Raw genomic sequence first — 23,937 nt, 5'->3', positions numbered from 1 at the left:
CCCTTGCAGCTCCACAAAGCCTACACGGCGAATATTAAAAAAAATGGGACCTCCGCAGCGGCCCCTTCGGGGACATCGCGGGAGACCTGACGAGCTCCTTAGCAGAGGTGGGCTGGCGGGCGCAGGGAGTCCGCCGGGTGCCTGACCCCGCGGGGTGTGCGCTGCATCTGCCAGGACGCGGGCGGCAACGCGGGAAAGGCGCCGCCGGCCCCGCCTCCCGCGGTCCCTCCGCTTTGGCGCGAACCTTCAGTTCCAGCGCTCGCCGCCGCCGCCAGCATGGCCCCGCTGCGCCCGCAGGTGAGCGCTGCCCGCCGGGCTCGCCGTAAGGCCGCGGGAGAGGTCGCTGCTGCTGCGGAGAGGGGAGGAGGCTGTGGTGCTCGCCGCCGCTCCCGTGGCGCTCCGGGGTCTTGCGAACCTGGGCAAGCCGGACTGAGCTGCGCTGCAGAAGGCCGGTGGGTGGGGGGGGGGTGTCTTTAGGTTGGGCACCCCAAGGAGAGCGACGTCGGGGAAGCCCCACCACTCGGACCCGCAGCTCCGGGTCTCCTGCCCCGCCGCGGTGCTCGGGTCGCACGTGCGTGGCGCTGCCCTTGCCCGCCTTAGTGGAGTGGGGAACTCGGCTTGAGAGCCGCGCTCGGCGGGGGGCTGGCGGCCGGGAGCCATGCGCCCATCGCCCCCGCCTCGCCGAGGGCGCTGGCCGGTGGTGGGGCGGTGTTGCGGGGAGCGGCCCCGCGCGGCACGGACGGGACGGGCGGAAGGAGCATAGGGGTGGGCCCGGCCGCGTGTGTGCGGGGCGGCACCATTTTAGCGGGAGGCAGAAGCGGCGCTGGCCGGGACGGGTGTGTTTGCCGCCCCTGGCTAGCCCGGGGCACCCGGGCCGGGCTGCTCCGCGCCTGAGGCCCCCCCGGAGCGGCCGGACCGCGCACTGGCCCCGGCTGCGCGCACCCTCAGCCGCGGCGGGCGGCACCAAAACCCGCCTCTTTTGTGTCTGGGGTGGCCGGGCCGCACTTCGGTGCTCGGCGGAACTGTGGAGCGAAAAGCCGCAAGCCGAGCGGTGCTGAGGAGGGGACGGAGGGCTCCAGGTTGGCCCGGGCAGCTGCTGCTCAACTCCGTGTGTCGGGCGTTCGGCCCGGCCGGTGGGCCCGTGAAGCTCCCCCGCTCATAACCCGGCAGTACCTCAGTGTGGGTGCTGCTCCCCGGCCTCGCTGCCAGCCAGCCGCGGGGGATAAAATGGGTCACTACCACTAGAAACATCTCCTGGGAAAGGAAAACCTGAAGCCCACAAAATAAAGTCTTGTAAATCGGTGGCAAAATGAACAAACCAGCAAGCTGCTTTGTGTAGAACGGTTGTTTCAAATCTGTGGGTAGGATTCTTTGGCCCTTCCTTAAGAGCTGCAGAGTATTTTAGTGTTTGCCTCAAAGTGCAAGTAATAAGTGAGTCAAAGTAGATTTCTAGGTACTTTTCGTGTACTTGCCCTTTTTCCATCACTGGCTATGATGACTGGGGAATGGCATGATTTATATGTTTATTTCCACTTGCCTGTGTGCATAAAAAGAGTATTCTTAAATACTGAATGAAATTCATCTGCAACAATGATCAGAACTGTATCAGAGTAAAAACTATTATCATTCCTAAAGTAGAGATTTATTTCAAAACTGATGCTTGTTTTCTGACTTGCATTCAAGGTTGCTAAACATCCTAAAATGTTCAAACTTCCTAAGCTTCAGTACAAAGATATTTTAAAAAGCTACTGTGCTGCAGTAGGTCTCTTCTTAATGGTGTTGCTGTTGTCCTTTTGTAGCGTCGTTCTGGAAGGAGAAACTTCACAACCTTTCGAAATACGAAACTGATTCCCATGGAAACATCCTCATCCTCTGATGACAGTTGTGACAGTTTTGGTTCTGATAATTTTGCAAATACAGTAAGTACAGTACAAGAACAAATAAGATAATATGTGCTGGACTAGTAAAGATTGCAAAAATGTAGAGCTAATAATGTAAGACTACTTGCTCTGCTTATGTTTTTGTATAGTAGTTATAAACCTGTGCTATATGCTGTAATTTCTTTTCACTCTTTACATGTGCTTTTAGATGGTAATTTTTGGAAATAGATTAGCTATCAATTCTGGCCTTTGGTATGTCACCTAACCTGATGTACCTGGTAATTTACAGCTGTGGTTCCAAAACCCCTTGTGAAATGCCTTAACTTTTTTTTCTTTATTAAAAAGCTATTTGCTTGTACAGCACGTATAAATGTTAAAAATTTTCTGTACAACTTAAAGGATATGTTCTTTTTGTAGAAATGCAAATTTAGGTCCGATATTAATGAAGAACTGGCAAAAATATTTCATGAAGCCTCTGATGATGAATCTTTCTGTGGCTTTTCAGAAAATGAAGTTCAAGATGCATTGGTAAGACAGTTGATTTTTGTTTGCTATTATTTAAATTCTTACACATTCTTAATTGGAGAATAATGCTAGCTTCAGCTCGAAGTTCACTGTTTCAGAAGGAAGCATCATTTCATTTAGTAGACAGTCCAAGCCACCAAAGTTTAGTTTTCTTTTTGTCTCCATGAAAAGCACTCAAGAAATGGAGATTTAAAAACATGCCATATGTATTTTGAAATATACCGCTTATACCTGTCCTTGCTGGATGTTGCTCTGTTGAAGCCTAACATTTCTGGTTTCCTCAATATGAAATGTTAGGCTAGCCCATGGACTCCAGCAAGCCTCAGAAAAATTCCTGTGTGTCTTGACATGCAGTGTCTTGACCTCCACTCTGGCAGCATAACAGGGAATGCTGAGCATCTGTCAGCAGTAGAGAAATAGTCATAGGTAGTGAAATCTGCCTTCCTGCTTTTCCCTGACATCCGTTTTATTGCTTAAAAAGATCAATAGTTGGATTCAGAAGAGAAACTGAAGTAGTACCACATTTGGCAAAACCAGGTTCATCATAACTTCAGCAGATGCTGAGAAATGACTAGAAAAGAAAAATGGCTAATTGGAAGAAATTACACCTGAGTTAAAACACAATTGTAAAGAGGGTAAGTAGGAGACAAAGCTGGAGTAGATAAATACAAAAAAAGTCAGTAACTACACATAATGTACAACCAGAATCACATACCTGCTTAATTAAAACCCTGTAAATAAAAATGGCCATTTGATGTCCATTCTTACTGCTGATCAAAGACTGTCTTGTTGTGTCTAAAAAGAAAAATCAAAGCCCATTGCATAATGAGCTTTTAACTAAATTATGTCCTCACTGAACCATTGGTTCTTGGGAAATTTGTAAGCAAAACATCAGAATTTGAAGATCAGAAAAGACTGGGATTTTATTCATAATTATTTCATTGGTTGGCTCTAGAAGGAAGTGTCCTTTTTTTGTCATTGATGTGGTGAGATGACTGTACTTGACAGCTTACAGAATTGAGTTTGACCTTGTGCAGAGAACTGCATAGTGGCTTTTTTACAGCCAAATGCTATATGTAGCAAAATGGAGCCCTTTAAAGGCAGTTCTCTTTCTCATATCATACACACAAACTGTTTTTGCTATTAGACCTACAAGTGAGAGCTAATACTGCTGCAAATACTTTTCTCTCTTTTCTGGTGTGTTTGGCACAACTATGTGGGTCTCCCTGAGAGGTTTTTATCCCTGTATCCCCTCTCCTTTCCTCCCACTCCAAAATACACTAGGACTGGGTGTCTGGATTTCAGCAAGGTAGCCTCTTAAACTACTCCTAGACAAAATGTTGTCCACTGTATTTAACTGCAGAGCAACTCCCCTGGATTTACATGCTTCCATTTTGGTTTGTTAACAGAAATTGGAATCAGATTCAGATGAGAATGATGCAAGTGCTGAAAGTGAGATCGATCAGAGAGGGCAGAAATGCTCTGTTCCTCTGAAAGTAGCCATGAAGTTTCCACCTCGAAGATCAGAGAGGAGGAAGGGTGGCATGGAACCTGTTCCTGAAACACCAATGCCTGCTCTAGATTCAGACTCTGACACTGAAGAAAATGGTGCTATGTTTTTAGAAAAAAGAGCTTTAAACATAAAGGAAAACAAAGCAATGGCAAGTACTCTATGTCTTCCTGTGGACTGGCCCTTTCCCTCCACCCTTTTCGACTCTTGGGGGACCTCTGTTTAAATTCACTGTAATGGGAATCATGTGAATGCATTGAAATGAATTTGCATTCCTAAAATATAAATCTGATACTTTATATTTACTGGCATATGAAAATCCGTAGGCTGCAAGCCTAACGACATAATAAGTTTTGAGCATTTCCAAATTACTTGCAGTCACTAAAACATAAATAAGACATAAATGCAAAGAGTTGAAGAATGACTGCATTTCCTATAAGTAATTGTACTTTTAGCCAATTGCCCTAGTAGTCTGTAATAGCACATAAATACCCTTTTAAAGCTCTGCTTCATTTTTCTCTCTCTTGTTAGCTTGCAAAACTAATGGCTGAGTTGCAAAATGTTTCTGGTATCTTTGGTGGGAGAAAATCGTTGCCAGCTGTCAGTCATGTGAGTATAAACTTACTGGATTTGCATTCAGATTTCTAAGAGTCAAATATATTACAAAGCAGGATTCTCAATGTAAAAACGTAATAAACTGTGCAGAATCAAAGTCCAGTTAGAATTTTATTGCTTCCTAAAATGGGTATCCTAATTGTGTAATTCTCTTTTGATTTGCCATGGTACAAAGCAGAACGGATTAATTTATAAAGGTTAAGTGTCTCCATGGGCCAGTAAAACCAAACGAGGTGCTGTGTAAATATGTGTTTATACAAAGGCTGGAGATAAGGGAGGGCAGCTCAGACCTGAATATTCTGTGAGTCTGGAGCCTTGAAAAACACCTGGCATTAAGCCCAACTTTTAAGAAGGTTGGGTTGTGAATCAGCAGTGTAATGAATTTTACTGTTGATGTATTTGTAATTTGGGTGAAGATTAGAACAACCCTGGAAATCACAGCTCCTCACAGACACGGGTTCTGCTGCTTTTGGCTCTTTCTCAGTGACTAGCAGAATCCCTAACATGAACCTGCTTAGGATCTTCTTACCTTTGGTTTTCTGACTGGGACAGGGATAGACATGTCTTTGGAAAAGATGAGAGGAAGGCATCTTTAGGGGAGGAATTAAGTGTAGGGTCAGGAACTATCTGTGTTGTCACCTGTTTCATTAGGGGCTTTTAAACATTAGCAGGGACCAAAGCGACTTCCAAGGCGTTCACTGCCCAAATGTGCCTTGAGGAGGAACCCAGACCGGAGTTCTCGGCCTCACACAAGGTCCAGGTCCTTGATTGAAGGCCCTCCTACTGTTGCACCAGAAGAGGAAGAAGATGACCCGTATATCTTGGTGAGAAGAAGAAAGATGTCTGATGAATACCTGGAGGTATGATGAAGATCTAGTTCTCCTAGGGTGAGGGTGGTTTTGTATGAAGTTTTCCCTTCAAGAAAATAGCAATTCATAGAGAGTTGATGAGGTTTATCAGTATGCTATGGCCTTAGAAGAATTTAAAAAAAAAAAAAAAAGGGCATTTTATATATGCTCTCCATTTCCCCTTCCTTGTCCTTGAAAAACCACTTCCTCTTGCACTCTAGCAGGAGTGAAGCAAGACCAGTAGCACCACTGCACCCTGAGGGGGACAGATCAAGTAAAGGTGCTAAAGCTTCATCCATATCGTGTGTCTGTACGAAGTTTTGTTACATCTTGCTTAAATATACAGTGGGTGTTTGAGACTTCAGCATTGCTATGAAGATCCTTGCTTTTGTAGAGTTTTTGCTGAAACTAATACTGCAAGTATTGTGTCTTTGCTGTTCAGCATGAAGCCCGTACTCCCAGGAGGGGTCACCGTGGTGCTATGGCTTTTCCACATGTTGTGCGCCCAGTTGAGGACATAACAGCAGAAGAGCTGGATAATATCTGTGGATCTGCAAGTGAAAAAGTATATAACAGGGCCTTGGTAAGTATATTCCAGCTTTGTGAAATGTGTACTTAGTGAAGTAATTTTTTTTGTTATTCTGTGTTTGTGTTTTAGCATCAAATAGGTTGTGCTCCCTCTCACTGAGAGAAAGGATGTGATTTTTGGGAGAAATATGTCTGGGATCTTGAACTGTCCTTTCTTATTTTTGCCTGAATTTGTAGAATGGCCCTTACCAAGCCAATTAGCTTGGTTTCACTCTGGAACAACTGTAATACCTAAGTGATTACCAGACACTGAAGATGCAATGTCAAAACAGTCTTGGTTCAAACTTGCAAAGTGGCTTTCTGTTTCAGGATAAGCACTGATAGCTGCTAAAGAGATTTTTTTCAATGCTTTTTTTCCCCCTATCTAAAATGCCATCTTAAATGTCTCGTTTGTTTTTTTGTGTTCTAGGGATCCACCTGTCATCAGTGTCGCCAGAAAACCATAGACACCAAGACAAATTGTCGTAACCCTGAGTGCGTGGGAGTGCGGGGCCAGTTCTGCGGGCCCTGCCTCCGCAACAGATACGGGGAGGATGTCAGAGCAGCACTGCTGGACCCGGTAGGACAGTGCTCAGTGCTGGCTTTTGGTGCTTGACTTCCACAGACAGGGCTGTTGGTCACATGCAGCAGTGGTTTTGACAACTGCTTACAGTGCTGTAATACATCATGCACTTGTGGCATGTGATTCACCCTGAATCACAGAACTGCATTGTGTAGAACTTGTTGTATTTATCACAGAACTGTGTTGTGTAGAACTTGTTGTATTTACTACTTCTGTAGTTTTAATTGCAGGAGGCAAGTATGAGAACAGAGCAGCGGCAAAAATGTTCTTGTGTTTGAGTATCAAAATAGTGTTCTCTTTATCTCTGCATTAGTGCTTAATGCCTTAGGGAAAAGGAACTGTATTGTGGACAGTGCTGCTGCTGTGGGCTGTGATGTAGGAGTTAAAACAGAGTGGAATGCTTCCTGTAGTTATGTGCAAGGCAGGCAATGGAGAGCTTAATCCCCTACAGACTGAGGAATTGGTACTCTTGGACTGGTTTAGACGAATTTATGCAGTGCTGATGTTCACTGCAGAACTCAGTGTGTAGCAGGGCTCTCTCCTAAGTGAGTGTGAGTTACATCTGGCATAGCATCTCAGCTAAAAGGGCTTCTTGTTGTCTCTCTTCTGTATAGACATGGAGGTGCCCCCCATGTCGTGGAATCTGCAACTGTAGCTTCTGCAGGCAGCGAGATGGCCGATGTGCCACCGGTGTCCTGGTCTATCTGGCCAAGTACCACGGCTTTGACAATGTCCATGCCTACTTAAAGAGGTGAGTGTGCCATTGTGTCAGTGATGTGATTGCATTAAGTGGGTTAAGCATCTCAAAAGTGGGAGGGAAAAGATGTCCACATCCTAGTTCGTCAGGTAAATCTCAAGATTACTCTGTGTTGCCTCCAGAATCTGAGATTTTGCCCTGTGATTTTTCTGATAACACTGAATTTTACCTGAAACGAGTGATATATTCACTCTGCCTTTTAGCTCTCAACCTCAGTGTGTATTGTCAGGGTTTTCACTAATTGGTTCAAAGAGTTTTCAGTGTTTTGCTGCAAGCTGACTCATGTTTTTACTTGCCTTTCAGTCTGAAACAAGAACTTGGAATGGAAGACTGAAGCTGTGACTGCCTTTAAATTACATATTCTTTCACCAACATAATAATATTGCCTGCAGTGAATTGTTTAATCAAATGAGATTACAAAGTGCCTTCTCTGCTTCCCTTTCCTTTTGGGTAAAAAAGGATAAAAACCTTTCATTTATTACAGCATAAATCATACTTGGGAAAGCTGTTTAGTGCAGGTCTTCACCCACAGGCCGTTGTTTTCAGACAACTTTGCAAATCAGATAGCATCAGTCCTTTTATTCATGATATTAACTTCTTTTTTTTCTTCCTGAAAGGAGATGGGGCTTTAAGCCATCAGTTTCACTCATGCAGCAATCTATGCTGCAGGTTTACTTATCCTCCAAAATTGGTTACAAAAAGATTGAGATGCTCTGAAAAACTTGGGGTGGTTTTCTCCACAGAACAAAGCACCCAACTTCTGCAATAAAGGCACTTCATGATCAAATGGAATTGTAGAATCCTCTGAAACAACAGCATGTTCTTAAGTTCAAAAAGGAAGCTCTGTAAGTCGCAGCTGAGCAGTCTCCAAGCACTAATGTTTGGTTTTATAGAGTACTAAAAGTTCACACTGGCCATTTCAAGGGAGATTCTTTGAATTAAAAAAATGCAGTAGATGCTGTTTGACGTGGCACTTTGTGTGCTCAGATGAGAGAAGGCCACTGCTGAAAGCTTCCACAGCACTAGCATTGCCTACTGGTGACAGTGATGGGAATGTACTGGTATACATTGTGTAGTGACCACTGTCTAAAACAGAATGTTCCGTGTGGTAAGTTACTGTTTTGGTGGACTCTCTTTTCCCTGTTCCTGCTGCAGTTGCAGAACTGCTTTGCAGAGTCAGCAGTGGTCCTGGGGAAGAGGGATACCTCCAGACCAGGGCTTGGTCAAGTAGAGGGTTGGCAGTTCGTGTGGCTGTTGGCCATCTTTGAGTGGATGAAAGGTGGTAACTTGTTTAGTTTGGTTATCAGGAAAACAGGCAATGAATGTTTCTGTATCTGACTCTTTGTGATTGTGGAAGGTTCTTTCACATGACATTTGTGAAATGTAAGTACAGCAGAAACGGAGCTGAAGAATTCTGATACGCTGAGCACATAGAGGTCTCCTGTACTCTGTTGTAAAAAAGAAGGTGCCATGCAAGTTGTATCCAGAGAACCATAAACTGTGTAAATGTGCTTAGTTTTGTTATGGAAACTACTGTGTAAGCTTTGTATAAGGTTTAGAATGTAATGCTATAAATAATGTACAGTTGAACAGTAGAAGAATCACCTTGGGTTTATACTTCTGTGCCTGTGCAGTATTTGCACTGTGTATACAAAATGATCCATAGTTCGTACCTTTCTGGGAATTGCATCAGTATGTGTGGCAGGGGAAGAGAGAGGAATTTAGAAACAACAGATATTTATGTCTCAGACTTGCAGTTCTGTTTCATAAATCATCTCTCCTATTGAAAATCTCTTGTCCTCTCTTTGTCTGTTTTTATAGTGTGAATAGCTGTGCAATCTGAGGTGTGGAGAGTGCTCTTCCCTCTAGGTACATTTTGTGAAGAAGGAACTCATTTTAGAAATACTTGTTCTGACAGATAAAAGTGGTTGGGTTTTTTTTTTCCTCCTAATTGCTTGGCTTGCCTTCTGATTGCTAGAGTGTGAAAGTACTGTGCTAAAAGCAGACCCTTGTGTTATATTACAGAGACTGCTGTATTTAGATTTCCTCAGATCTACACTGTTCTGTACAAAATTCTTTATTTTGAAAATAAAAAATTTCAATTTTAGAATATTTTTGTCTCTGAACTGGTTTTAAAAAGCCTGTTAGAGCTGTACTTCTCTTTTACCACTTTCAGGTGAACTTATACTGCAAAGTAAAGGACTTGGTTGTTCCCATGATACCTGGGGGATCAGTGGGACTCTGCCATCTTATCTCTGGCTCTGTGTTCCTGAATCAGGCTTGCTCTGATATTCATGCTGCTTGGAGTGAATTGTTCAGTACCTGGTGACTAAATGGTGATGGTCAGAATACAGAGTGATTAGTTCAGGCTTAACAGAGACTCTAGGTTGATGTGCTGTGTGCTTTACTCTTCTGCTTTTTCTCTACTTGTTTTTAAACCAGATGCCTAGATCCTGAGTTGACAAGGATGAGCATCAAATTTTGGACATGAGTTGGAGTAATGTGTGTGCCATTTAAATTTATTTATTTATTTATTCTTTTACGAACAAGCTCTTAAATAGCCTCTCAGGAGCTCTTTCTTGGAGCAGAAAATTCCCTGAGGGGCCTTGATTGCATTCTGATAGTGAAGACACTTGTGCTGCTCTTGTGCCCTGGGTCTAGAGACAGGAGTTGCATGAGGCTGTGACAGAAGGTTACACAAAAAGCTGTAACCTTCTGTAGTGAGAAGAAATGGAAAAGAAGTGATCCAGCAGAGTGACTGAGCTGTCCCAGATACTCTTTACTGGTAAAATCCTCACCTTGTTACTCTCACCTAAAAGCTATCTTTAGATGTGCCTGTCATCACACTGCTCGTGATGTGAGAATAAATTCATATTTATGAATTGTGGAGGATGTTAGTTTGTCTAATGTGATGATTTTGAGGTGTCTCAATACCCCACTTTCCCCAGGCCCCTCTACCACAGTTACTTAAAAGTGCTGTTGATGTGGACCTGAAATACAGTTTTTACGAGCTCACAATTTATAAGTGCAGTGAATGAGCAGCAGTTTAGGAAACTGGAGAGGAAAAGGTCCTGTCAGCTTTAAAAACCAAAGATGCATGGAAAGAGAGTATCACTGTGTAAGGAAGAACAAAAGAATAAAGCTCATGTGTGAGGTAGAATGACTACTGATTTATAATTGAAAAAGGCTGCATGAGTTGACATTCCCTCACTACTCAGCTTTAGAGCCAGGTGATCTTGTGCATAGGTCTGAAAAAACTTTTTTAACCTGATATATAATAATTTAGAATGACTTTATATTACATACTGATTAAATTGGTAATAAATTCCTAATTACCAGAAGATTTTCTTAGGCTGGTATCAACTAATATATATGTTGTTTGCTTTTTCCCCATTCCATTTGCTTTTTAATTTGGCCAAACATTGAAGCATTAGGTCTCTTCAAGTCTTGAGAAAAAAATTTTTGTCTTCCTTAACAATTAAACTTTTTTTCATTATATGTAAGTTAAAAAAACAGCATGGCAGTGTTGCTTCACAGGCTGAAGCATACAGTAAACATTGCAGAGCAGCATGCTTGGCTACCTAACCAGTTATATTAGTGTAGGGATTGGAATATTAACTTTGGAAAGTACCCCTCTTCCTTCCTAGCCTCATGTGCTGATACACCTTTATTTTGACTGCCAGCAACCTAAAAATACATTTTGAAGAGAAAAGCACAGACATGATGGCAACATACCAAAGCATCATCATCATTTGCTTAGGAAGGCAAATGAAATGAAAAAGAGCAAAATGGTGGCGTCTGGTTAAAGAATGACTTGAAGCGTTTCAGGGTGAGGGAACTCAGCTGACTTTGAAACCATCTGTAATACACTGTTATCTGAAACTTTTGCCAAGAGTCACCCACTGACCTCTGCTGGCATCATCCAGTTTATTCTCTTCAGCCTTTTGGGAGTGCAGCTTTTGCATGGCTAATGGCGTGAGCTAGTGGGGAGATTTGGAAACACTGCCTACTGTTCTTTGAGGTTCTTTACCTCTAAAGCAAGTGAGTAAAAAGTTAGAACTGTCAAATAGAGGCTGGCCAGTCTATGGGATCCTGAACACCAGCACCCAGATAACACTGAGCTTCATTGTAGATAACATGCGAGTGTCTGGGCTGCAAATGCCAAAGAGAGAGGACAGCACTACACCTGCATGACTGTGTCTCAGTGTTCTTCAAAAGAATAAGCCTTGGTCTCCTAAAGACCCCACAAGCCCTTTGGAACTGGAAAATGGTAGGGGAATTGTATGTTTGAACTCAAAAATGTAATGATGAGTGTTAGAGGTAGAAGTCTGGAAATAGAAGGTGAGAGGGGAACTGGGAATCCTATTGTGACTGATACAAGAAGTTGTGGATATTGAATCTGTATGAAAATATGTCTAGAGCATAGAGATGCAGTCATATTAAAACAGCTCTTGTTGCTGTTTGGTACAAGCTTTCATCCAGCTAGAATTGATCTAGCTCTTGTTGTAAGGATGGCAGAAATTTATGTTATGTGAAAAAAATAAACCAGAAGTCATGGTATGGTCAGGATGGGGTAAGAAGGCATTGCATCTGTCTCTGTTAGTAGTACTTCAGTAGTTTTTGTACTGATCACTTGGGCTAGAAAAAAAGTCAGTTGAAGTGTAGCTCCAGCTGTGTTGAAATCTACTGGTACAGTCTTTCCCTTGGAATATATCCACAGGCAAAACTTATATCTATTCCTGAAAGCAGATATAAAATGTTACTGAAATTATAGATTTGTGTTTGGACTCAAACTAGCATTATATCCTTTCCTGTCTCTTAATGTAACTGCAGGCACAGAGAATGAAATTATGTGCTAGGTTGTGTCAAGAGGTGTAGATAACAGAAGCCTATGGCAACCATCCTCACTCTCTTTTAATCACATACACAATAACAAAGCAACCCTACCAACACTCCTTTTGGCTTTCCCTTACCTGCTTTTAGCTTGAATATCCATGTAAAAGTGGTATGTTTGTGAATTGCTATATAAGCTTCACAACTGACTGACACTAGGAGTGAGGGTGAGATGTCTCCCAAGAACAAAAATTGTTATTGTTTGTTTTCAGGGAATTAGCAGTTATGTCTCCTCTCTGGATAGCCAATCAAACTCCTGTTTGAAAGTAATGAAAGACTGGTAAGACTATAATGAATATTTAAACATTTTAGACTTGGGAGAAATTTAGATGGTTTCTACTTTATTATATAGCTGAAGTAAAATAAGTCCAATCAGTGTCCACCATTTTGTTTAACACCTTGGAAATTCACCATTTTTAGATGTGCCCTAAAGTTCCAGATATAGAGGCTTAGCAATGTTCCTACTCAAATGTGAATGAACACAGGCACTCTTATCTTACATGATCCTCTTCTTATATAGCTTATTAGCAGAATTTAGCAGTAGGAAAGACTCTATTTCTTAGTGCTTTTGTGCTGTGTATTTTTTTTGTTGTTGTTGGGTGTGTTGGGTTGGTTTTGGTTTTGGGTATTTCTTTTTGAGGCTAGTTGTAATGTGAATACAAGTGATAACAGTGAATCATCAGGAAAAAAAAAAAACCCTTTGGAAATAAGCCAGAGTCAAATTCTTTTCTCGTGCTCTGTTCAATCTGCTTCCTCTTTAAAAGAAAACTTTCACATTAGCAGAAAAATAAATGCTTAGCCAGAGTTCTTTTTGTGTCCCTTTCAGCAGGGAGAAGGGAATGAGTGTGCTGAGCTCAATGCCCATGCTGGCTTCCTCCTGCCGTGGAGAGTTAACACTCTAAAGCTTTTTCTTCCCCCTTTATTTCTCTTTCCATTTAATTCTTATGAAAAAGTTGTGATGTTACAATTTTAGTATTGGAAACTAAGCACAGAGTTTTGTTGTGAGGAACTGAAATGCTTTGATGTAATCCTAGATTTTTTTCTGGGAGAAGTAACTTATAGTTTTTAAATAGTTGGTGTGGCTAAAAAACAGCATTGGTATTACAAAGCTCTGAAAAGCACCTCCAGTAAATAAAAATATACCTGTGTGTAGGATATCTATGTGCCCAATACAGAATACAGATTCAGGGTTCTGTCAGAACCTGCTGGTGTGATCTCAACCAAGTCACTTTTCCTGTAGTTGTAAGACCAAACCCCCATTCTAACATAGCTAAAGCCTGCTTTGGGAAATTATTACCACTTGAATGTTCTTAATGTGAGTACAATTAATTTTCATCAAGACATGCAGACTTACCCACAGCAAGGAATTTTGCCTTTTTTTTTTCTGGGTACCTACAGCACAGGTGTGTGTAGCACAGGCTGAAGACACACACCCTTTCTCCTTAAAAACAGAGATAGTGCATATTATACTTACTACTGAGTATGTCAAAGAAATAAACTATTTCTTTGGCATACTCACTAGTTAGTATATTTTACATTGTAGCTGATGCATGGGAGTTGAGAGTATTGTAATCTCTTAAGTACCATTGGTTTTATCCCCATCTGTTTTTCTAGTTTCTAAAATCTCATGTCTAGCTTTTGATTTCTATTTTTCTTTCCAGTTCTGAAGAAAAGTTATGAATGAGATGAACAGTTTGGCTGATGTCAGGCTTAACTAAGTTGCTAATTAAGCCTGACTGCTGAAATATAGCTTCTGTTTTCCCCTGTACAGATACCACATTCTACTTGTTACATACTGGGATCCACAAAGAAATGTTGTTCCTGCCATAACTTGGAGTTCCCTGATATCTGTGCAACAGCTGGCCTTGCTGGAGCTCCCTTGCACCTCCCAGTGAGTCACAGCTTGCTGTATAATGTGCAAGAAGACGTGGATTTTGTAAATGGAAAACCTGTTTACAAACCTAAACATGTTGACCTTTTCCCTCAGAAACCAGTTGCTGCAGCCAGAAGAGGTACTGGAGGTGTCAGACTAATGCTGCTAGTGCTTTTACCTGTAGTTGTACTGAGCTCTGCAATGCTGTATTAGTGTGCTTTTGGGACATGGAGCACCAAAAATAAAAAGTGGGGAGAGAATCTGTCTTGTAGTTGCTCTTCATTGCAAAGATCATTCAGCAGCTGCTGTCAGCTCCCAGTGGTGAGATGAGGGAGGTTATGCTTTGTTTGACAGCCTTTCTGGAAGCACAGGTATTTTTCAGCTATTGTTGGCGAGAATGAGGTTCCTTCACATCTGTCACAAGAGAAACCTGGGTATGAGGAACCTTATGGGAGCAAATGCTAAGGGTCCTGAAGTAGAAATGTTGTTAAGTGAAGCAGCAGCTAAGGTGGATCTAAGTCCTGAGGTCCTGTGTAGAGTTAATTGCCTGTGGTTTACTTGGAGGTGATGTGTGTGTGCTGGTGAGAGCCAGAGAGGCTGTTCTGGTGACACAGCTACAGCTCAGCTTGGAGGCAGTGTCTGTGTGCTGCTGAGAGCCAGAGAGGCTGTTCTGGTGGCACACAGTCACAGCTTGGTAACTGCACTGTGCTCAGCCCAGGGAAATCTGGGGGAGAGCGCGAGTCTGGGAGACTGAGCTAACAATCTCAACACTTCCCAGGTTTCCTTAAACTAAACAATCAAGAGAGAAAATGCAATTCAAAAATGTCCATTAAATAGGAAAAAAATCCTTTTTTTTTGAATTGCCCCTAATGACCCTAGGTTTACCCACACCCCTTTTACTTTCACCCTAAATGAAAGTCTGGTTTGAACAGAAAATCTGATAGCATAGACCAGCAGTGCTATTTATTGATGTAGATAAATTTACTTTGAAATTATTTAAGTAGTGCTTTAGCTAGGGAATTAGATCTATCTAATAGGATACAGTATAGCTGGAGGTGCAGAAAACATTCTTACATGACAAAAATGCAAAGGGTTTCCTCCTGGTCCTGAGCTCCTCTGATGCCTTTTGTTACAGTTCACTGCTTTGTTACAGTTTCATGTGCTACAGTCTGCAATTGCTGAAAAAGGAGTAAATGATGCTGGAAAGTAAATATAATTTACAGCCTTGGTTTGAACTATAGGTTCATGTTCAGCATATTGTATATTTCTTTATTTTTCTTGAACCTGTTAGAAGAATGTTCCATCTGAGCTGTTGTTCAAAAAGCAAATGAAACATAAGGCATCAATGTTTGTTCATGTGTTAGTTCTCTGAGATAAAATGCTTTGTTGTATCCTGCTAATAAATCCTAAATTTTTTTTTTTGTTATCACAGACCTACACATCAGAGACTCCAGACTAGAGCAGGCTGCTTTCTTGAGGGATACGAGAGACATTCACATTGGAGCACTCCTTCTTAACCTCCAGACAAACCCTTTATCTTCACTAACATGCATTCTTTTACTTTTTGCAGCAGATACCCCAAATTCTGTTTTGCCATCTGCTCTGCAGCAATTGAGGCTTCAGAGGATTGGCTATTTATTACTTAATAGCCATGGATAGAAATACAGTAAATTCTTTACAAAATAAAAATCAATACTCACTGACATACTGCATATTGAGGAAAATAATTGTTTATGGCACACAGCTTAAGCTGTTCTGGTAATCACGTTGAAAAATACAATATTTATTCATTAGATCAAATTTAATGAGGCCTCCTGGCAGTAATTATAAAAATTACTGTAGCAGTAAATTACTAATGAGTTGTGATGTGCTTCCTACCTGTGAGGAAGGACTGGGGGTTGAAAGAATTGATATCCAGACAACACTAGGGAGGGTGAGATCTTGAGGCTAGGAGTCAAGCTCACAGCAGCGCAGAAGTTGTTCACTGCACCGGAATGGTTAAAGTAAAAAAAAAAAAAAGCTGAGAGACTAATAATCATGAGTTTCACTTTAAATTGTAGCCCTACATTTGTTTCCAAACTGACACCTATAGGCAAGGGAACAATGTTATCAATGGGAGGAACAGACTTCTGTACATCCTCTTGCTACAGACGCAGCTGAAGTGACCTAATTTACTGTAGTAGATTTTAGGCTGGGAGCAGCTTCTTGCTTTCCAGTTCTTATAAAGTTCCATGCAAAACACAGCAAAGAGGACAATGTTTTCTTAGTGCCCTTAAATCTTCAGAAGAGTAACCTAAGATGTGGAGCTAAGACAAAGGTTTAAATCCCCCACCAGCTTGCTTTCAGGCAGGGGAGTTTGACCCGGATTTCTTTCTTCTGAGACAAAGCTTTAAGGAATGCAGAGGCTTTTGGTAGCAAATGGTACACAGTATGAATAACACCAGGGCAGAAAGGTGTAAAAATGGTGCCTCTTCTATCAAAGTCCAGGTTGCTGCTGAGCACAGGGTGTTGCTGCAGTGGCAGAGGCTGGCTAGAGAAAGGGGTTCTGCTGCATGCCAAAATGAATGCAAAAATGAACTGGCATATAATTATATTTCTATCTGTAGCTTTTAAAGGTGCCGTAGATGTGACAGGTGGTCTTTGGTATAGTAAAACCCAATTAAATTAGCAAGCTTTTAGCAATTTCTTTTGCAAAAATATTTTTTAAAAGACTTTTTAAAATCTTTTGCTGCAAAAGATTGATTCTGGATTGAAACATCTAGCCAAAATCAAATGGAAAAAGGCTGTGTGTTTTTCTCTCTCATGGCAGAGAACTGCTCTTAAATACACTGTTGAGGCTTTAAAAGGTGTGGGGAAAGCTAGCATGACTTATTTACTCCTATGTTGGTGTGTTTTATTAAAAGGAGCCACCAGGCATGGATACTTCCACACACTCTTACACATAGTGAAGTCAAAAGGGTGAGAAGTGTGTCAACTCACCCTGTAGTCATCTTCCAAAACCCTTGAAAGAAGCAGAAATGCAGGTCCCTTGGACACAGAGATGCAGAGATGCTGGCTTTTGTGGAGCTAGGTGTTTCTTAAGCTGAAAGAGCCCCTAAGAGTCAAGCATTACAGTACTGAGCCCAAGACCCTTTGTGGCTTAAGCCTCACACCTAAAAGGTTATATACATTGAAAATGCATACAAAGCCTTGGGCAAGCTAGGAAATGAACAGCAACCTGTCGGCATACAGCAGCATTATTTTTGCAGTTTCCATACTTTCAAGACAAGGGTACATCTTTTTCCCCCCTCTAAAAAGCAGTGGTTTGCAGTGGTTTGGCTAATTCTCATTACCTGGCTTCTTGTTATTGTAATAAGGCAAGAAGAGCTTTTGCCATGATGCAATTACAAAAAGACGTCTCTCAGCCACTCAGAAATTAACCTTATTTAACTTCATTGCCACTAAATCCACAGACCTACTCTGTCTGTGCTGTTATGTCACACTGCAGAGAAAACCCATCTGGTTTTGGCTGTGAAGATGATATCTCTGCTGCTCAAGTCCTTAGTTCTTTTCCTAGCGTTGCCACACATTTCCTCAGTGGCTTTAGGAAATTCTGTCTTCCCCTGTTTCTCTTTTTAAAGCACAGAAATCCTCTCCAGGCTTTCCCTTGCAGTCTGGTCCTGTCTGGAAAAGAAAATAAAGTGTGTTTTTTTTATTATTAGCTAAACCGAATTTGGCAATGGGCAGATGTTCACTTTGCATACAGCTGTGCTGGCTGAAGATATATTTTTCTGTCTTTCTGGAAGCTAAATTAACACTGATAGAAAATTCTGTGGACTTCAGATAGAAAACACTTTAGAAATAGGAATTATTGTGGGTTGGATTTTCAGAATTGCAGTCAGCCACAGCTGAAATCAGGGGAAGCTGTGGGCTGAAAAAACCTGGAGCCCTGAACTACAATAGTTTACATGAATGTAGAAATAGTTAATGGCTGGCACAGGATTTTGGATCAATCTCCAGTAAAAGCTCTCAGGTAAATACAAAAGGTAGATGTGGTGGAATGCTCCTATTTGGGTTTTTTTTCCTGCGTTGTTTTTTGATGTTTGTTTCATTTTTTTTAAACTGCAGAATGCAGGTCTGAGGACTTACTGCCCAGAAGGCTATGAGCTTTCACCATAGGCTGTCTGTCTATTGTCTAATGATGCAAAATAGGTTTTTGGTTTGTATTGTGAGTTCTTAGGGCAAAATGAGAGCAATTTACCTAATGTTTCTTCTTCTACACCTATGAAATTAATTTACTGTATGTGGAGGAAGGGGGGGACACTGGAACTAAATCAAAAAACTAAATAATAATGATGAAGCTTTTAAAAGAGAATGTCTCACGATCTGACATAAGTAGTAAGATTGTTGCTGTGCACTATTACTATAATTAAATTACATTATGCTATTGCATTAAACTAATCCGTCAGTAATACTGTACTTAGCAGCAAGATTTTGTCACATAAACATTATGTGCCTTTAAACTTCTTCATTTTGTCTTGCAAAATGCAGGGAAAATACAGAAATTGGAGGAGCAGAATATAACATGAAAAGCTATAGTGCTGGAAAAAGGCCAGCTGGTTCAACATGCCAGTCCTTTTAAAGCAGGTAAGTAGAGTGTTAGAATACATTTACCAAAAGGGTGGAACATGAGATGCATGCATGAGGTGCCTGCTATTACTTTGAAAATGTTAGGTACTGATCTAAAAATTATCTTTCCAGCCTTTTCCCAAACAACAGAACACATAAGGCTAAATCAGAAGCTGCTGAGGGTAAACTGTTAAGAAAAACATGCAAATAAGAACTGAAATGAGTCTGCAATCTTTTATCTGAACAGAGGCAGAAAAAGAAGGGGGCTACGGATCACTTAGACTATGATCAGTGAAACGGCAGCTGATCAGAGAGGTGCAGTCTTTAGAACAACGTTAGCTTTTGCAGACCTAGGAAGCAAAATAATATTTTTCAAACTGAAGACTTCATTCCCATCGTAACAGATCAAACCATCTTTCAGAGCAGCAGATCCTGTCCTCTCTCTGCCTGGTAAGCTGTTGTACATTTATTCTGGTGCTAGTTCTTTTCCAAATGAGTTACTGGTGCTTTCATCCACATCCTGTTGACAGCTATCCCTTTCTCACCTTTGCAAAATACAGACTGTGTTAATTGTTCCTTTTTGTTATCATGCACAATTACTTGGATTTTAGCAAAAATTATCAAGAAAAATGACAAGCAGATTTCTGTCCCTTTGCTTACCTCTCCCATAGATAGCATACAGATACACACTATAAACTTACTGTATGCCAAACTGCTGTAACTAGGACTAGAGCATTTGCTGTCCTTCCTGTATTTGCCTCTGCCTTAAAGTGTTCACTGAACCATCCCAGCCTGCACTCCCTGTGATCTGATTGTGCCAGCAATATGCCGGGATGGACATGCTGTTCATTAAGGATTCAGAATATAGGGGTTCTCTTCCAGCTCCTGGGGGCAGGAACAGGATGAAAACGTTGTGAGACTTTATTAAGTCTTATAAGACTGCCACCCCTTGCCTCTGGCAGCTTCAGGGGTGGGAATTAGCCTTTACAGGGAGGTTATCATCTGTAATACATATTTATGCTGTGTCCATCCTGTATAAGAATGCTCTCAGTAAAACTTAGGCTAGGCTGTAATAATACTTTGCACTTCTTTGTTGCCTTTCATCTGAGCATTTCATTGTGCCTTTAAAAGCTTTCATTAGCTAAAATTCACAACCCTGTTGTGCAGTAACTGTGGATTAACACCTCCACCACATGCAAAATACAGTTCAGAGAAGCAAGGACTGGAGTAAGTGGTTTAAAAAGCTGGAAAGAATGGGGGGTGTGGGGGGAAATGGAATTGATTATTTCCATATCTGTGTGCTAGCTCTGTGTTTTCTGTCTAAATATCTTAGACTTGGATTGATGTTCTGGCTTCGTTCTGCTGCATTTTTAAATGCTGATGTGTGGCAAATTTAGCATTGTTTCAAGATTCTGAAGATACTCATTTGCAGGTTCATTTATTATCTGCTGGAAATCTATCCTTTGATAACTGGATGCAGATGTAGCCACGAGAGTGATATAATTGCCTGTGGAGCTAGGTATGCATTTTAAGTATTGCTAAGCTACAGGGTCTAGTTTCCCTGGGATATGTATGACTCTTGTGAATGCCAGTTACACACATTCCAGAGAAGAGAATATGCCCCTAAAGCTACAATGTTCTTCGTGCATAGCCTCCAATCCTCTACAAAGCTTACATTTCACAGGATTGAACATTATTGGTTCTTTTGGGATCAATGAGAAACTCACCACCCATCTCCAGTATCTCTGAATTACAGAGCAGAACCAGATCAAACACAGTAGAGTTCCCTCATTTATCCTGCCTCTGTAATACATCAGAGTGTGTGCTGCATTCATTTTGTGTAGGCGGGCTGGTGTCTAATGTACTCTGTGAACATATTTATAAAGGATTAACCTGTGCCTGGTGTTCCTAAAAACTGATTTATTTAAAATACATATTTTATTCTACTTGTCTCAACCATACAAATCATTCCTGTTTAGCTTTGATGTTAGTCATTTTTGCTGCAGTGTAATGCACTGCACATTATCAGTAGTCCTGCTATGTATGACAGGCTTTTTTCCCCCAGCCAATACTTCTCAGTGCATTGTATCATCTGCGTCTGAAAATTTTAACCTGCAGTGAAAGTGTTCACTAATAGAATGTACTGCTTAGCAAATGCTGGAACACTGAGGCTTTGAATAGGGTGCTGTTGCTTTCAAAGTGTTTGGAAGCAAACTGGGTGTAGAAGTCAGGAATCACAGGTGCTGGAAAAGACCTGGATGCACTTTGTACCTGGAATGTTCTCCGTGGTCACACACACTCTGACCTGGCACCTTCATGCTAAGAAGGATCCAGTAAAGTGAAGATCCTGGACTGCAAACAGTTACAGCCCTACCTCCCACCAGCCCCAAGTTGAGTATGTCTATTTAAAATTATTTACTTTGACACAGGCAATATTTAGAAATTTGTTTTGTATAGGAAAAGGAAATACTAATGAATAGCTTGGTAACAGGGAATTCTTACCTTCACCTGCAATACGTGAAGATACTCCAAAATGTGAAGGGCAGTTTGAGAAGTCACTGACTAGGAACTTGGGATAAAACTGAGGAAGGGCAGACTTCTGATGAAGGATTAAGGGTAATTTATTGAAGTTATCCACCATAGGGAAAATGACCAAAGCAAACACTGGAAAACCTGTTTCTTCAGATATTTGAAGACTTAAGGTTTCTTCTCACCTTGATCTTCAACCAAGAATTCAGGGCTTGGTTTGGTTTTGGTGTTTTGGTTTTAATTTTCTATCAGCCTATACTGGGATAGCAACTGTGTGAAAAAGCTTTTAGAGTTTTCAGTATCTTCTGAAAGGAATAGTGGTACTTGATTATACTTTTGTTGCTCATTTGATTGCCATTGAATTCAAGGACTGCAGGCTGCTGTAAATTTTTGTATAACTCCTGTGTCAGATATTATTTGTTGTACCATCAGTCCATCTTATCTGGATATAAGGAAACACAAAAATCAGTCTGTCTAGCAGGGGGAGGAAGATTCTTCTCAGCAGCCCATCAGGCAGTTTTTCTAGTTCATTTTCTTCCCCATTGTTCAAATACTAACTCGGAAGCTTGCAAATGTTTCTGTTTCTTGCCAAGACAGTGGTTCTTTTGCCCTGGCACACATTAATGTTTTTTTCCCTTTTCTTGTGTTTTGAGTGCAGCTGAACAACAAATTTCTCTCTGTTTAACAAGCAACTTCCTCATATTAAAAGTTTTTTTCCAAACCAAACTATCTTTTTTTTTATTTCAGCACAGTTCTGCATTTGTATTTGTTAATTAAATACTGACAAGTGAAAAACAGCAAGTGTAGCAATATTGTGTGTTTGTGGGCTTTCAGAACAGCCCCTCTGGAACCTGAGCCTGTCTGTCTCATGGAGCCACAGTAACAGCCATTCTGTGAGAGGTAAGACAGTAAGACAGCAAGTTGGTATTCATGAAACAAGAGTGGCTGCTTCAAAAGAAATCTAACCTCTTTTCTGCCATTCCATGTGCATTAGACTCAACAGTACTCTCAGAAATTTTCATGCAAGCTACACCCATTTTGCACCCCTCCCTGAAATGGAGATAGTTTTGTTTCACAGCAGCAAAATAATTTGCTGCCTATTTTCTCCCCAATGTAAAACACTTTCTTTAAGTGGAAGTTGGCTCATTGGAGGCCAAAGGAGGACATGGATAGATGGATGGATGTGTGTGTACGTGCATCTGGAGTTCTTTTGTTCTCTCCCTGCTAGCTTTGACTGTTAAAACAGCCATTTGAGTAATTTCTTGGCTGGCTTTGCAGGGAATAAAATCTTGGTCTTTGCTGTTCCTGGAAGAGAGGTTGTCATAATGTTGCTCCCCCACTTGACTGACAGACACCTTTGCGAACACACAGCATGTTTCATCTCAAAGCACTCGATGAATATCCTTAACCCCCCCTCTGGACCAGCCCACCTCTCCTTGCAATGCTCCTTGTCTTTTCTCGCAGGATCGCAATCCTTGCCTTTTGTTCCTCCTTCTCAGGAGTTAATACCTCCCCACCTTACAAGTCAGCAGCAGATTCTGTCAGTTTACAACCCTAAATAACAAACCCTCCTACCCTGAAGGCCTTTTCCTTTCAAGCCTGTATTTTTCTAGCCTGTGAGGGAGTCAGTGCCATAACCCTGAGTTTTCATGGAATAGTTTCTAAGCCTGTATCTGTGTATCATGAATATCTTCCAAAGAAGGAATGAACATCCCCTCTTCTGGCAGCTCCTGTATTTTGTGCCTTCCTGCCCTCCCTCCCCACCATCCTCTGCTCCTTATATGCCCCTTCACTTCATGCCCTCTACATGTGATGTCTCCTTTCAAGCCCTCATTCACTGCTGCTCTCACCTCAGCCTGCTCCAGCCGTTGCCTGACAGTGCAGTCACAGCCCAGAACCCAAACATTTTTTGCCTCTGTTAAGGTGTCCCACTGTTGGTCTTTTGCAGATTTCCAGAAAGCTGGATGACCCGTGACACAAGTTTCCAATCTTTCTCTTTCCTCCACACTCTATTTCCCTAGCTGTTGAAAAAGAAAGCAGAAGCTTGGTTCTGTTCTTTTTACCCTATATAAGATCTCCGGCATCACATCCCCACCTTTCTAGCTGAGGGGTTTTTTGGCAGTCTGTGGTATTGCTTCTTGCTTCCTAAAATGCTGCTGTTAAGAAATACTAGACACATCTGCCCTGGGGATAGTTGAGTGTATCTAAGCCAGAGACAGGAGACTGCTGGCTTAGAGGCAAGAGGTGACTCCTCCACAGAAACGTGAAATAGGTGACATATAGGGCCAGCTTACAAAGGGAAGCATTAACAGAATTCGTGTTCATTTCAAAGACACAGAAAATGATCCTGAAGGTAAACTGAAGATCTGAGATTGTTAGGTGATCTGATCATCTCTGTCATTTTATCATTTGTGTTTGCTGTTTCTGACACGTTTGCTGAGTCCAACATGCTTAAACTGTGCACATATTCTGATTTTTCCCTTTACCTCCTCACTCTGTCCCACCTTATTTTAAAATGTCAGCTACTTAGAAATCAAAGGAGTTTTTTCAAATGTCTCAGATGGTGGCATGTCAGGTAGGTATATAAGAGATAGAGGATTTGAAACAGGAGGATAAAATTATCATGATGACTGAGGACTGCATGCTTTGCAGCATGCACGACGGGGAGAATGTCCTTCCCTGGAGGAAGTTTACATCTCCTGCTACTGACAATTACTATGGGGTTTTAGACGTGACAGTGATTCAAGTG

At 41.6% G+C, this 23,937-nt stretch overlaps 1 protein-coding gene across 1 annotated transcript; it reads left to right on the top strand.

The window, feature by feature from the left end:
• The first annotated feature begins 250 nt into the window (after positions 1-250).
• Positions 251-9,373, top strand: CDCA7 (cell division cycle associated 7). The gene is made up of 10 exons (XM_066553576.1): positions 251-297; positions 1,800-1,919; positions 2,298-2,408; positions 3,815-4,066; positions 4,447-4,524; positions 5,199-5,390; positions 5,821-5,961; positions 6,376-6,525; positions 7,143-7,279; positions 7,589-9,373. Exons 1-10 carry the CDS (start codon positions 277-279, stop codon positions 7,617-7,619), a joined length of 1,233 nt encoding a protein of 410 aa, XP_066409673.1. The 5' UTR covers positions 251-276; the 3' UTR covers positions 7,620-9,373.
• Positions 9,374-23,937: the final 14,564 nt, after the last annotated feature.

The sequence above is a fragment of the Molothrus aeneus genome, chromosome 7 (genome assembly GCF_037042795.1).
Source record: "Molothrus aeneus isolate 106 chromosome 7, BPBGC_Maene_1.0, whole genome shotgun sequence".
In the NCBI taxonomy this organism is placed as follows: Eukaryota; Metazoa; Chordata; class Aves; order Passeriformes; family Icteridae; genus Molothrus; species Molothrus aeneus.
The sequence above is the reverse complement of the archived record's forward strand: the minus strand, read 5'-3'. Positions and strand labels throughout refer to the sequence as shown.